Source organism: Microtus oregoni, unplaced genomic scaffold, assembly GCF_018167655.1.
Source record: "Microtus oregoni isolate MIOR12 unplaced genomic scaffold, Mior012 000005F_ref0000423, whole genome shotgun sequence".
In the NCBI taxonomy this organism is placed as follows: Eukaryota; Metazoa; Chordata; class Mammalia; order Rodentia; family Cricetidae; genus Microtus; species Microtus oregoni.
The window spans coordinates 11,382,987-11,395,512 of record NW_024543064.1 but is presented as its reverse complement, the minus strand read 5'-3'; the positions used below and the strand labels follow the sequence as shown (position 1 = coordinate 11,395,512).

The following is a 12,526-nucleotide window of genomic DNA, read 5'->3' as shown; positions in this document are numbered from 1 at the left end:
CTTGGCCTTTTGAGTTCCTATCTAGCAGGATGCACACTTCCTGCTGTCTCCTTCACATATGACTGCAGGCATTAGTATACACACACCCCCAAGGCAAATGGGAGCTGGCTGGTAATGGTGAGTTCCAGCTGTCACTATGCGACACCTCCCCCCACTTCCCACCGACAGTCTCTGTCAGATGGAGACCAGGCTTGGGGCCTGTCTTTCTCAGAGACTTTGGAGTCATTCTGGGAAGGTTTATTATTATTATTTTTTAAATTACGTTTTATTTGTTTGGGTGTGTAGGCATGTATGTACATGCGTGTGCATGTGTGTGTATGTGTTGCATATGTGTGCATGCCATGGATATAGTCAGAGTCCAAACTGCAGGAGTCTGTTGTCTCTACCTTGTGAGTACTGGGGACTAAACTTGGTATTAAGTGCCCTAACATTCAGAGGTGTCTCTCCAGTCTCTGGAAACATCTTGACAGGAATGCTATCTCTTGATCCCTTTGTGCTTTAGGACAGCTTTGAAATTACCCTCAGGAGGCCCAGATGAGCGGCAGATGGGAGCCTTATATGTTTGTTTTGTTTTAAATAATTGTATTGTTTTATGCGTGTGAGTGTTTTGCTTGTAAGGATGTGTGTGCCCCACACGCATGCCTGATACCTGACAAGGTCAGAAGAGGGTGCTGGATGCCCTGGAAATGGAGTTAAGATGACTGTGAGCCCCCATGTGGGGGTTGGGAATTGAACCCCAATGATCTGCAGAGCAACAAGTGCTCTTAACCAAGGAGTCAACTCTCCTGCCCTTGTTTTGTTTCCTTAAGACAAGATTTTGCCAGGCAGTGGTGGTGCACACCTGTAATCCTAGCTCTTGGGAGGCAGAGGCAAGTCGATCTCAGTGAGTTCAAGGCCAGCCTTGTCTACAAATCGAGTTCCAGGACAGCCAGGACTATTACACTGAGAAACCCTGTATTGAGGCTCCTTCCCCCACAAAAATATGTAGTCCAGGTTGGCCTTGAAATGGTAGATAGCCCAGGCTAGCCTTGAATCCCTGATTCTCCTGCTTCTACCTCCAAGTGCTAGGATTACAGACCTGTGCTGTCTACTATACCTGGCCCTTGAATATGTTCTGAGAACCTGCATTCAGGATTCATTCAGGGGAGGAAAGCCGGTACAGAAGGCCACTCAGCCACTATTGACCTGACAGCCAGGGAGGAAGCAACCAGACAGCAACCAAGATCTGTTCTTTATGTTTCTTTCACTGGGGGTCTCAATAAAACTGCCACCTGCAGGTGGTTCCCAAATGCCACTGCCCCAACCTGTTGTGGCACCAGAGCCAGAAAGATGTTTATTAAAAATAGAGTTCCAGGTCCAGGTGGTGCCACCCCCGTGTCTGCCAAGAGTGGGGGAAGAAGGGACTTTTGGTGTCTATTTGGCTTGACAAGGGAAGGGCCAGCAGAAGGCAGGTGTGCCCACAGACCTGCGCAGAGGAGGTAGCTGCCAACTTTAGACCGGCTGATGTAAATAGGAAGGGGCAGAGCCCTGGCAGAGCCCAGCCCGAGATGGCCTTCAGACAGACAGCACCCAGTGTTCAGTCTGCCATCTTTGGGATCACAGTCCACACCCTAAGGGACAGAACCCGGACTGCAGCAGTGCTGCCCAGGTGGAAATTACACACTGGGTCGGCTTTTTCTGGCAAACCGCAAGGCCAAGCCATTCCGTCTCCCTACAAGCCTCTGTGGCCTCTGACTGGGTGGGACCCCTTGAAAGAGGCTCTGAGCTCTGCCCACTGACCTTTGCCTTTCCAGCACTTTTGGCCAAGGTAATTATTAGCCCTTGCATCCGCTTAACAAAAAAAATAGTTCCGAGGCTAAGCCAGGAAGGCTTGTGAGTGTCCTGATCGGGTTCCCTTGTCAACCCTTCATTCATTACCACCCCTTGCTGACACTGTGGCTATCTTTCCCTATGCTCTCTCAACTCTATGAAAATGTCATGTATGGTATTCATGTATGCATACATGGGTTATGCACGTGCGTATATATATACGTCAATGCTAAGAAAGTTTGTGTGCATGTGTGCATATGTGTGTTTGTGTGTTTTCATGTATGCGATTTACACATAAAGAATTTATGTCTGCCCCCTTGGAGGTGACATTGCCCCTTTGGGGATGTACGATTAACCTCCACACCTGCCCTCATCTGCCACATCCTAGGCTCTCAGCTCATATCTGTCATAGGGTGGAACCTGGTGTTCACGCTTCCTACCCCACACTCAGCAGTGTGGTAGCCCAGCCTAGGCAATCAGCAGGTCTTGAGGAGATGTTTTAGAACATAGAAAACTAGAGAAATGTCTACTTTGGCATGTAGCCCACAAACAATGACAAAAGACTATTGGCTGCAAGGGAGGGTGATGTGGGATTCCCCTCTGTGTGCTGTGAATATGTTTTATTGCCATTGGTTAATAAAAAAAAAATGCCAGTGGCTTAACAGAATAGAGCTAGGTGGGAAAACTAGACTAAGTGCTGGAAAATACTAGGCAGAGTCAAGGAAAAGCCATGTAGCCGGGCCAGAGACAGATGCCGGAGGAAACTTTACCAGGTAAGCACGCAGGGTCAGAAAGCACAGGGCGAACTTTGACTCTTCCCTGAGGAGCCACACCCACACTTGAGTATGTCTGACCTAACCTTTGTGCTGAAACCTACATGAAACTCTCTGTACTAAAAACGAAAATCTCCAATTCTGCTTTATAAACTGGCTTGCCTTGAAGTGCTTTTCATCACTGATGCTCTGCATCCTGGTTTAGCCTGAGTCGAGGTCCCTGGAGCTCAAGAGAACTCTTCAGGCTGTCGAGGGTGATACTCGTGTGTGTGTGTGTGTGTGTGTGTGTGTGTGTGACTACAGGATGTAATGTGTGTGTGTCTGAGCACTGAGGCCAGGCCATACTGGGGGGTGCTATGCCTCCTTCATTTGCACCCCTGAATCTCTGACAGATTTACCTCCCCTTTCGCATACAGAGGAAGTGCATCTCTCCCCAGACTTCCACAGGCTCGCCTCTGCTTTCAGCAAGGCAGAGTGCCGATTGGGGCAATTCCAGGAAGGGCTGGATCGCAACTGCGATGGTTTGGTCTATTGAAAATGTCAAAGTCTTGATTCTCAGCTCTTAAAAAAGAATATTTTAGGTGGTGTTCTCTCAGAATTGGAGAGAAATGCTTACCGGAACTGTGGTAAGTTTACTGGCCCGGAATACCCAATATCTCCTCATTAACTGTGTGGCTGGGGACTCCTCGGTCTCTGAGCCTCAGACCCTTGCTCTGTGGGTGAGGTTAACCCCCACCCCAGAGGTGGGGAGATGCCATGCGCTGCTGAGGCTAACCGGTTCCTCTCTTTCCGGCTCACCTGGAGATTGGAGTTCTGCATCTTTCTCTTGACCACCTCTACAAATATGCGTCTCTTTAACACAAAAAAGACAGTGACAGCATTTAGTATAGACTTGCATTGCCTTTTGTGTCAGGGAGAATGGATTCCTCTCTATTTTAAGATGCTGTTCATTTGGAATGTTGGGCTTGTTTTTTGGAAGGGGGGCAGGAAGTGACACATTTGCTTGCAGTAGGGGTGGTGCTGCTTTGGGAGTACAGGGGCTCCAGTGTAGCGGGTTAGGGATCTCCGATTATATTCTTGCTTGGAGGAGACTGGCTGATTGAAGGCTCTCCCAGAGAACATAGACCCTTTTCAGGGGGCAAAGTTGCTTCTGCTGGTGGCAGGACCTTGCAGCACAGTGGGACAGAGGACTCAGGGGGGCCATACGGTGCAGGCCTAAGGAGACCACAGTGACTGCCCTGCTCTCTGGGGATCACCTGCGGGGAAGCCATTGCCACCCCAGTCCTGCAGGCTGTTCAGATTCAGAAGTGTCGGCCCTGGTGTCTTCCAGAGCCTACGTGGGGTAATTCTGGGAAGAGAGAGACCCTTCAGAGGTTCAGGGGTACCAGAGGGAGGGGTAAGCTGGGATCTCCTGGTCAGCAAGTAAGCCCAAGGTACTGTTAGGGACAGGGAGTTCCCAGAAAGCTCTGAACGCCCTAAAGATTGCCACCTTTAGGGCTCTGGGTGGAGCAAGAGGAAGAGAGATTGGGTGAACTACGGACCAGGAGCCTGGGTCCTTCCTAAGATGCTGGGAAGGAGGTGGTGGACGGACTTTTGGGCTTCTGTTCTTGTTTCACACATTTCTCAGAGAAGCTAAAAAACACCACCACCCAAACCGCAAAGCAAAATACATCTCGCGAGCCAGCTGAAGCACACCTGTTGGCAGCTGTTGGTGGCAGCTGCTTCTGGGTCTCCCACCTTGGCACCAAGCTGGTGTCCAATCAATCCCCATTGGTGGACTGCCAGAGAAAACGGTGCCCAAGTCCATCCCAGCTTCGTAATGAAAGCACATCGCTAAGAAAATATATCCCCTGTTCAGTGTTCGGGACATACATAGACTAAATTACTAGTTGTTGTTGTTATCTGAGTTCAAAAGGCAGAGGGCGTGGCTCTGTAGTAGAGCATGCTCCCAGCAGGCAAATGGCCCTAGGTTCTACCCCAACACTGCAGAAGAACAACAACCCCGCCATGAAATTCAGCTGTAACTGGGTGTCGTGTTTACTTTCCCTTCCTGCTCTGGCAGCCCCATCAGGCTCTCCCCAAGCCCCACGGAGGGAGGGAGTGGGGGCTGTCTCCTGGGACAGGCTCTTCCGTACTCTCCAAACAGCTGTCCCCAGAACTCTTTGAGGCTTGAATTTAGCTGACAGCTGCCCTCTGGGTATTTTGTACTTAGGGGGCCTTGAGCTTGCAGTTGTTCAATATTTATCACGTTGGGGCTGGAGAGATGGCTGTTAGGAGCTCGGACTGCTCTTTAGGGGACTTGAGTTTGGTTCTGAGGGTCCCTGTTAGAGGCTTAGGACCAACTGCCTGAAACTCTAACTCCATGCCTTCTGGCCTCTGCAGGCAACTGCACATCTTGGCCCACCACACACACATACACACACACACACGAACACATACTTGCATGCACGCACACAGGCACACACGCATGCACACATACACGCATATGCACACATGCAGACACGCACACACATGCATGCATGCATGCATGCACATACACATGCGCGCACTCACCCCCATGCACATGTGCACGCATGCTCACAAATGCATATGCACACACGCATGTCATAAACCTGGCTTAAGGGGCCTAGGCTTGGACAATGACCACTATCTAGGGTCTGCAGTATTATAAAGCGGCCATTTAAAACTTTCCTTTTTCTTACTATCTTTTTTTTTTTTTTTTTTAAAGTACTGGGGATGGAACCCAGGGCTTTTCATATGCTAGGCAAGGACTCTACCACTGACCTGCAGCCCCCAGCCCTGGTTTGGGTACCTTTCTCTTTCCCTGTTTTCTTGTTTTCTCCTCTTTCTGCAGCAGAACCCTTTACCCAATTCAACTCCCACGAGTATGGGGCATAGAAAATGTATGTAGTGAAGCCACTCTGGCTAATGTGGGGTCAGAGGTGTCGTCATCCTTCCCATGGAACCCAAGGACTCTGAGGAACCCTAGCTCACTGCTCCGGAATCTGTTTGTGAATGAAGGCCAGCTGGCAGATAGCCGCGCCCTGAAGGGCAGAGCCGGGGAGCTGGACTCAGGGGGATGGGAGGACATCAGGAGCTGCTCTCAGGTGTGGCTCCATGGACGTGGGGTTGCTTTTCACCAAGACTACTCTTGGGGATGTAGTCCATTATGTCACAGGAGACCCTGCTCCAGGGGAATACGCTGGATGGCCCTTGTTCTGAGGACACTGGGAACCGCTCGTGTACTGTATTAACTGGGGACCAAGTGGGATGGATCTCCACTTCCTGGCTGCCAGGAAGCCCGGAGTGAGACGAAAGTTGATGCAGGTGTGAGGGCTGCTATAGTGGGGAACTTTCATCTCCATCCTGGGTCCCACTTTGTACCCCTTGCCCTTCATCCTTAGGATGGAGGTCCTGGGATACCCCCACTCTCCCACTTTCTTCTTTTCTCACGACTTTGTCTCCGAATCCCCAGGTCATTCAGTGTCCAAGATGTTTTGTCCCATCAGTCAAAAGTGCCCTGGGTTTTCTTACACTTCGGGACCCTGGGTTAGACACTTGCCTGTCTCCTAGATCCTCTGTCCAAAGTGCCAGTAGGCAGTGGGCAGGGTGAAGCTGGGAAGGAGGACAGGGAGGGGTACCAGTGTCCCTGGGCAGGGTGGGCTGCTGTTCATTGCTGCGGGGCTCTCATCCTTGCCAGGACAGGCTACTGGGCCTGGGGCTGCCCGATCTCGCCGCTTCGCTTCGTACCTGCCTCTCATTGTCTTTGAAGGGACAGCTGCAGGATGCCTCTTTTTTCTCTTGAGCCTCGACTCGATCCTGAGTGAAAATATCAGGTGAGGGAAAGAGTGTTTAGTCTGTCCTGTTCCAGCCTGGGGTATACCTAGGAGGGCTTCTGGGAGATGCTATGTTTCACGGCCCAACGCTCTCAGAAGAGTCACGTGGGAGGGTGGAACCCTTTCTTCAGCATTTTCCCTCCATCCTCCACACCACGTATCTGCATCTTATGTTCCGGCCTCCATCCTCTGGCTCTCAATCCATTCCCATCCAATATACCTACTGACTTGTTTCATTATTTTAAAAAATTTAATTTGTTTATTTATTTAGTGTCTGTGTGAGCCATGAGCTCACGTGGCGGTTAGAGAATAACTCAAGAGAGCCTTTATTTAACAAGCCAACCTCGCCTGCCCAACGTCTACTGGTTTCTACTCCTTGGCCACAGTGGGATAGAGGCAGAGAGGATCTGGACCATATCTGGGCCCACGTCGATCTTAGAAAGAAGTGAATTAATTAAACGGAATAAGGATGATGGCAGTGACCAAAGGTATCACTGGACATCCGACCTGCTCAGGCTTTATGCCCGCACTCTGGTTGAGTCGAACCCCATGAGCCGTGCCCTGTTTATATTCTCATCCTGAAGACATGGGAGGGGCTGGGGGCTCCGGCCTAGCTGAGACTGCTCGTAACAGCAGCGCCCGAGCCCCCTGGGCTGGGATTTGACAGGCTGCAGCCTGGAAAGGAGTGAAGTTTTCTCCCCTGGCTAAAGCAGCCACTGATAGCAGCTGTTCTCACATTTCCAGGCCTGACAAAGCCCGGGAAAGGGCTCACAGGCTTCTCAGAGGGCAGCTCCCGGGTGTTCAAAAGCTTTCTATTGAAAATTCCCATCTGAGCCATTCACGGAAAGTATCTGCTCTTTCTTGGCTGAGGCCCCAGCTGCATTCACCAACTAGAAAAGACTGCTTTACAATAGGGCTGCCAGCCCTACGGGAGCAGGAAAAGCCTTGGGGTTTGCTGGGCTCTCAGCTGTGCAGGGGGCAGAACCAGCCCCAACCGTCTGGAGTTGCCTTTCTCTCCCTGTAGGTCTGAGTTTTCTGGGGTGCTGCCGGCATTCTGCCATATACCCTTCCCCACTCTCCTGTAAAGTGGGTCCTGTTTGCCGCTGCCGTAGTTGAGAAGCCAGAGACATGGGATGGTCACCTACTTGTCGCTAGGTCTCAGAGGTGGCACAGACCCTATGGTTTGACTCCAAAGTTGACCTCTTCATTCTGAGACAGGTGCCTTATCCGGGAATATGGAAACGGAACAGGACTGAGCGCAGCCACGGGCATTGCCATGGTCCAGTTGTCCCACAGAGAGAGCTCTGAGGTCCCAGGCTCTGTGTGTGTCCAAGACGGGGGTTTTCTTAGTGTTTCATTGCACAGTGGAAGGTGTTAGTTTACAGACAGTCAAGCCCCCCTCAGAAAGACAAACAGTGAATGCGCTGACCCTCATGTGTGCCTCCCGGGTTTTCTGTAGACACAGATTATAAAATTGAGTATGTTTATATGACACGAGAGTAGGACCAAACATGTGTAGGGGACCAAGGGGCTTGTGGGATTGAGAAGAGGGATTATGGGAGAGAGTGTGTGTGCATAATGTATAGTATTATGTTCAGGAGAGTGTCCTCATGTAACCCGGTGCCATGTGCAAGGCCTATACATCAATGAAAAATCAAGAAAAGAAAAAAAGGGTGTTTTTAAAATACACTGGTGTATGCATGTATATGTGTGTGTATGTGGTGTGTGTCTGTGCATGTGTATGTCTCTGTGTCTGTGTATATGTGTGTGTGTGGTGTATGTGTCTGTCTGTCTGTCTGTCTGTTGTGGAGCAGTGTGGTTCTGAAGCTCCAGACGGGAAGTTTTCCTCCCCCGGGCCCAACCAGTCCGTCTTTATGATATTACAAAGGAGACTTGGAAAAATGTTAAGCCTCCTTGAGAAAAAATTAGATGTAAACATTTTCTTAAAATATTTATTTTCCTTTAAAACCCCTTCCCTTAAAAACAGGGTTTCACCAGGCGGCCTCAGAATCTCAGGGAACACCTGCCCTGCCTCCTGAATGAAAATACACTCCTAGGATGGACAGATGACTTCGAATTTCTTTTCCCTTAGCAAACAAGAGTCTCTGACAATACATAGAGTCACAGGCCTGTTATGACAAGCAGAGCCCTAGAGTGACACCCCCACCACCCTGGCAATCAGGGGAGTGTAGAGGTCACAGGGGCCCATGAGGCTGAGGGCGTGGTGGGGGTTCTGTTCTGTTGCTGGGCTGCCTAGCATTGCGGCGCCTTTGTCAGTCTCGGTTCTCCTCTGAGCCTGCCGCCCCAGGCTGAGCCCCTTGCAAGCTGCGGAATGCAGCAGGTGCAGGATGGAGTAAGCGCGCGCCCTGCAGCAGGCATCACGTGACCCCGGGTGGAGCGTGACGTTTATCAGCTCGACGTGGCCAGGCTGCAGCTCCATCTCTCTCCAGACTGTAAAGCCCGAGAATTTGCAAGGCTCCAGCCCTAGCTCTGCGGGGACCCCTGCTGCAGGTTCAACTGGACCGGTCCAGGTCATCCACGCAGGATGTCTGGTGCCAACGGGCTGGGAGGCCGCATTGTGTGTGAAGGAGGCGGCTCATGAATAATGCATGCGACACTGATTATGCAAATCTTCAAGTTCTTAGATTTTTCAGCCAGCACACCACAATGGGCTATTGGGGGGCCCTCTGAGGACCTGTTATGTGGTTTTGAGTCTGATCTTGAGGACCTGGGCTGCCAAGCCTCAGGGGGCACCTTGGGAAGAAGTGGGCACCCTGGCAAGTTCAGCCTCTTGTCATTGCTTCAGCTGTCCTGGCATGGCTCAGTGCCAAAGGCCCCTGTGATCTGCCTAGGGTAGCCCCTGGCACACACATGTGGAGGCTTGTAATCTTTAATTCAAAAGGATGAGTGTGCAAGCAGTGTTTGGGGCTGCTTTCTCTGCTGGGCAGGGCTGGGCTTCTCCAATGACTCTGCCCCTGCCCCCAGTAAAGCTTCCTGGATGGGGAGGGGCATCTTCTTTTGATGTCCTGGCCTCCTCAGAGCTCACCCCCGCCCCACAGTGTCACATGCATGTTGACGTACACAGAAGAGTCATGTGTGTATCTATGCCAACACAGACGCATACACTGTTATAGTCACACATATACAAGTATGTCCATTGTCATGAATATTTGCATACTTGCACACAGTCATATACATGTAAACACTCATATATATATGTATCTATACATACATATGTGAGTGTGTACACACACGTGCACCCACACATAAACATGCAGCTCCAAAGTTGAAAAAGATAATCATTACAAGGGAATCCTGGGGGGAGAGCCCAGCATACAGTACAGGAATCAGGGGAGACGCCTGGGGCCATGGTGCAGCCCTATTTACCAGCCACTGTGTGAACCCGGGCCAACCTCTCAACCCTCTGTTTTTACTGTTTTTTTCTTATTCTTTTAGACAGGGGCTCATCTCATGTGGCTCAGGTGGGCCCCAAACATGGCTATGCACTCTTAACCCTCCTGTCTCTCTCTCCTCCTGAGTCTGGGCTGGCTGGCTATGTACTCTTAACCCTCCTGTCTCTCCTCCTGAGTCTGGGCTGGCTGGCTATGTACTCTTAACCCTCCTGTCTCTCCTCCTGAGTCTGGGCTCACAGGCAGGCATCACCACACCGGGTTTATGCAGTGGGTTTATGCAGTGCCGGGGATCTGACCCAGGGCTTTGGGAATGAATGCTCGGCAAACACTCAACCAGCCGAGTTACATTCCATCCCCAGCCCTGGTCTCTCAACCCACTGAGGCACCATTTCTTCATCTGGAAAAAAAAAAAAAATCAGGGCCATGGCCCTCACCGGGAAGGCCCTTTGATGACGCTAGTATACGGCCACCGCTGTAAAGTGGAGATGGAGCCGTGGGCCTGACCCATCATGAAGAGATGGTGGCTGTGGTTAATTTCCTTGTTAGTCTGATCTGAGCCTGAGGTCTGTTCTGTCCTAGCAAGAGCTGAGGGGGCTGCCGCGGTGGCTCAGAGGGTGAAGGTGTCTACTGCCAAGCCCGACAACCTGAATTTGATCCTCGGGACCCACACGGTAGAAGGAAAGAACTGGCTCCTCAAATTGTCCTCTGACACCCACACGTTCACTGTAGCACGTGCACGCCCATGCACAGACAGTGAAATAAACAGATGCAGTTAGAAACAGCACCAACAGACGCCGTAAACCGGCGAGGCTAAGAACCTGCTTAACATCTCAAAGCAGGTGGTGGAGAGCAGAGTGCTGAACCCAACTAGGTTTGTTGGCTGGAAAAGCTATTCTGCCACCTTCTGCACTGTGGGGGTCTTCCTGGGATTGTTACAGCATTTCCTTTTTCTTTTTGAGGCGGAGTTTTCTGTGTAGCCCTGGCTGTCCTGGGACTCACTCTGTAGACCAGGCTGGCCTTGAACTCACAGAGATCCTCAGGCGTGTGCCCCCCACTCCCAGCTGTCCTTTCTAAGGGGCCAAATGGCTCACCTTCTGCTGCCTGAAGGCCCTGTTGAACCTCCTCTCCTGGTACAGCTGCTGCTCTGTGCGCTCCAGGGCCTCCTTCAGCAGCGCCTTCTCCTCAGCTTCTTTGTAGACGTCATCCTCCAGCTTTGCCACCTGCGTCTGGTACATCTGGATGGACACTTTGCTCTGCCTGGGTGCGTGGACAGACAGAGTGCTGTTTCCCCTTAGTGTCCCCACTCGCTATCAAGGCCCCAGCCTCTCTAGATCCTTCCATATGGAGCTGACTTCTGAGACCATGACAAAGACTTGGGGATGAGAGGGCAGAACACACTGGACATGGACAGCATTGAATGGCTCAAGATGGCCGGCCTTTCCAGTGCTCTAGGGTGCCGGTGGGGACCTGCAAGTCTGTGTGAAATCAAGGTTCATGTGTGTGTGAATGTGAGCACGCATGTGTGGAAGCCGGAGGATAAACTCAGGTATGGGGCCCTTGTCTTGTTGAAGGCAGGATCTCTCTGCTGCTTTTCTGTTTTGTATGCCAGAACAATGAACCCCATTTCTGCCTCCCACCTTCCCACAGGAACAATAGAACTGTAGGCACCCCTGCTACTGTTCGTATATGGATCCTGGGGATTCAAACTCAGTTCCTTGCCATTGTGGGACAAGTGCTTTTGCCTATAGAACCATCTCAAACCTTTTATTATCGTGAGACAGGGTTGCATGCTACCCAGGTTTGCTTTGAACTTTCTGTGTAACAGAAGATGGCCTTGAACTCCTGATCTTCCTGCCTCTACCTCCTGAGTGCTGGAATTATAGATATGAACAGACTTTGTGCCAAGTTTTATGCACTAGGATGGAACTCAGGGCTTAACGCCTGCTAGGCTCCAGGAGGTCATGTCCCCCAACTGGTGTTTTTCCTTAATCTGCATCCCGGCCTCTGACTTGTCCCAGCCCCAGGCAGGGACCACAGGCAGTCGCGGTACCTGAGCTGCTCCAGTTCCTGCTCGCATCCTTGCAGGAGTTCCTCTTTCCTCTGAAGCCGGTTCTTGAGCTGAGTGATCTTATCAAACACCAGGTCCAGGTCCTTCTGCCGGAGGTGGTTGATCCTCTCACGCTCTTTGGGTGAGACATGTTTCAAGTTCACATGGCCAGACATGTCCTTGATGTTCATCAGGCTGCCAAGCGTCTTGCTCATGTCCATGTACTGCAAGGAGATGGGGTGCTGGTGAGGGCAGCGCTAGGGGCTGCCTGGAGGCCATCGGGAGGCTGGCGTTGACTCTAGCACATTCTTTGCAGCCGGAGGAAGCAAACCAGTATGTCGGAAGTGACTGCAGTCAGGTCTTTTATGTCCCCCACAGCCATGTACAATAAGTTCTTTCTGGAATGGGTGGAGATTGGCAACAGACTTTAACACTCGTTCTAATGATGGAGCTTTCAAGGAATTGGCCTATGTGTTGATTCCTGACCCATACTGGATAGCAGCTGGGTCTGGCCGAGTTATTAGCATGGCTCAATAAGACTCAGAGGTTAATACTTAGTAAACAGCCCTGTGGTTAATGGTGATGACATGTGGGGACCAGTGCTGGGCAGAAAGGAAGGGGAAGGGAAGGGACGGCGCGTGCACACAC

General features: G+C 51.2%; 1 protein-coding gene across 1 annotated transcript in view; it reads right to left on the bottom strand.

The window, feature by feature from the left end:
* Fhad1 (forkhead associated phosphopeptide binding domain 1) overlaps nt 1-12,526 on the bottom strand; it is a 111,415-nt gene that overhangs the window by 1,273 nt on the left and 97,616 nt on the right. Inside the window, exons 28-31 of the mRNA XM_041652248.1 lie at nt 11,882-12,102; nt 10,923-11,088; nt 6,333-6,401; nt 3,381-3,434 (exon numbers count right to left, since the gene is read on the bottom strand). Of these exons, the coding sequence (XP_041508182.1) occupies nt 3,381-3,434; nt 6,333-6,401; nt 10,923-11,088; nt 11,882-12,102 (510 nt within the window). The remainder of the gene's footprint in view (nt 1-3,380; nt 3,435-6,332; nt 6,402-10,922; nt 11,089-11,881; nt 12,103-12,526) is intronic.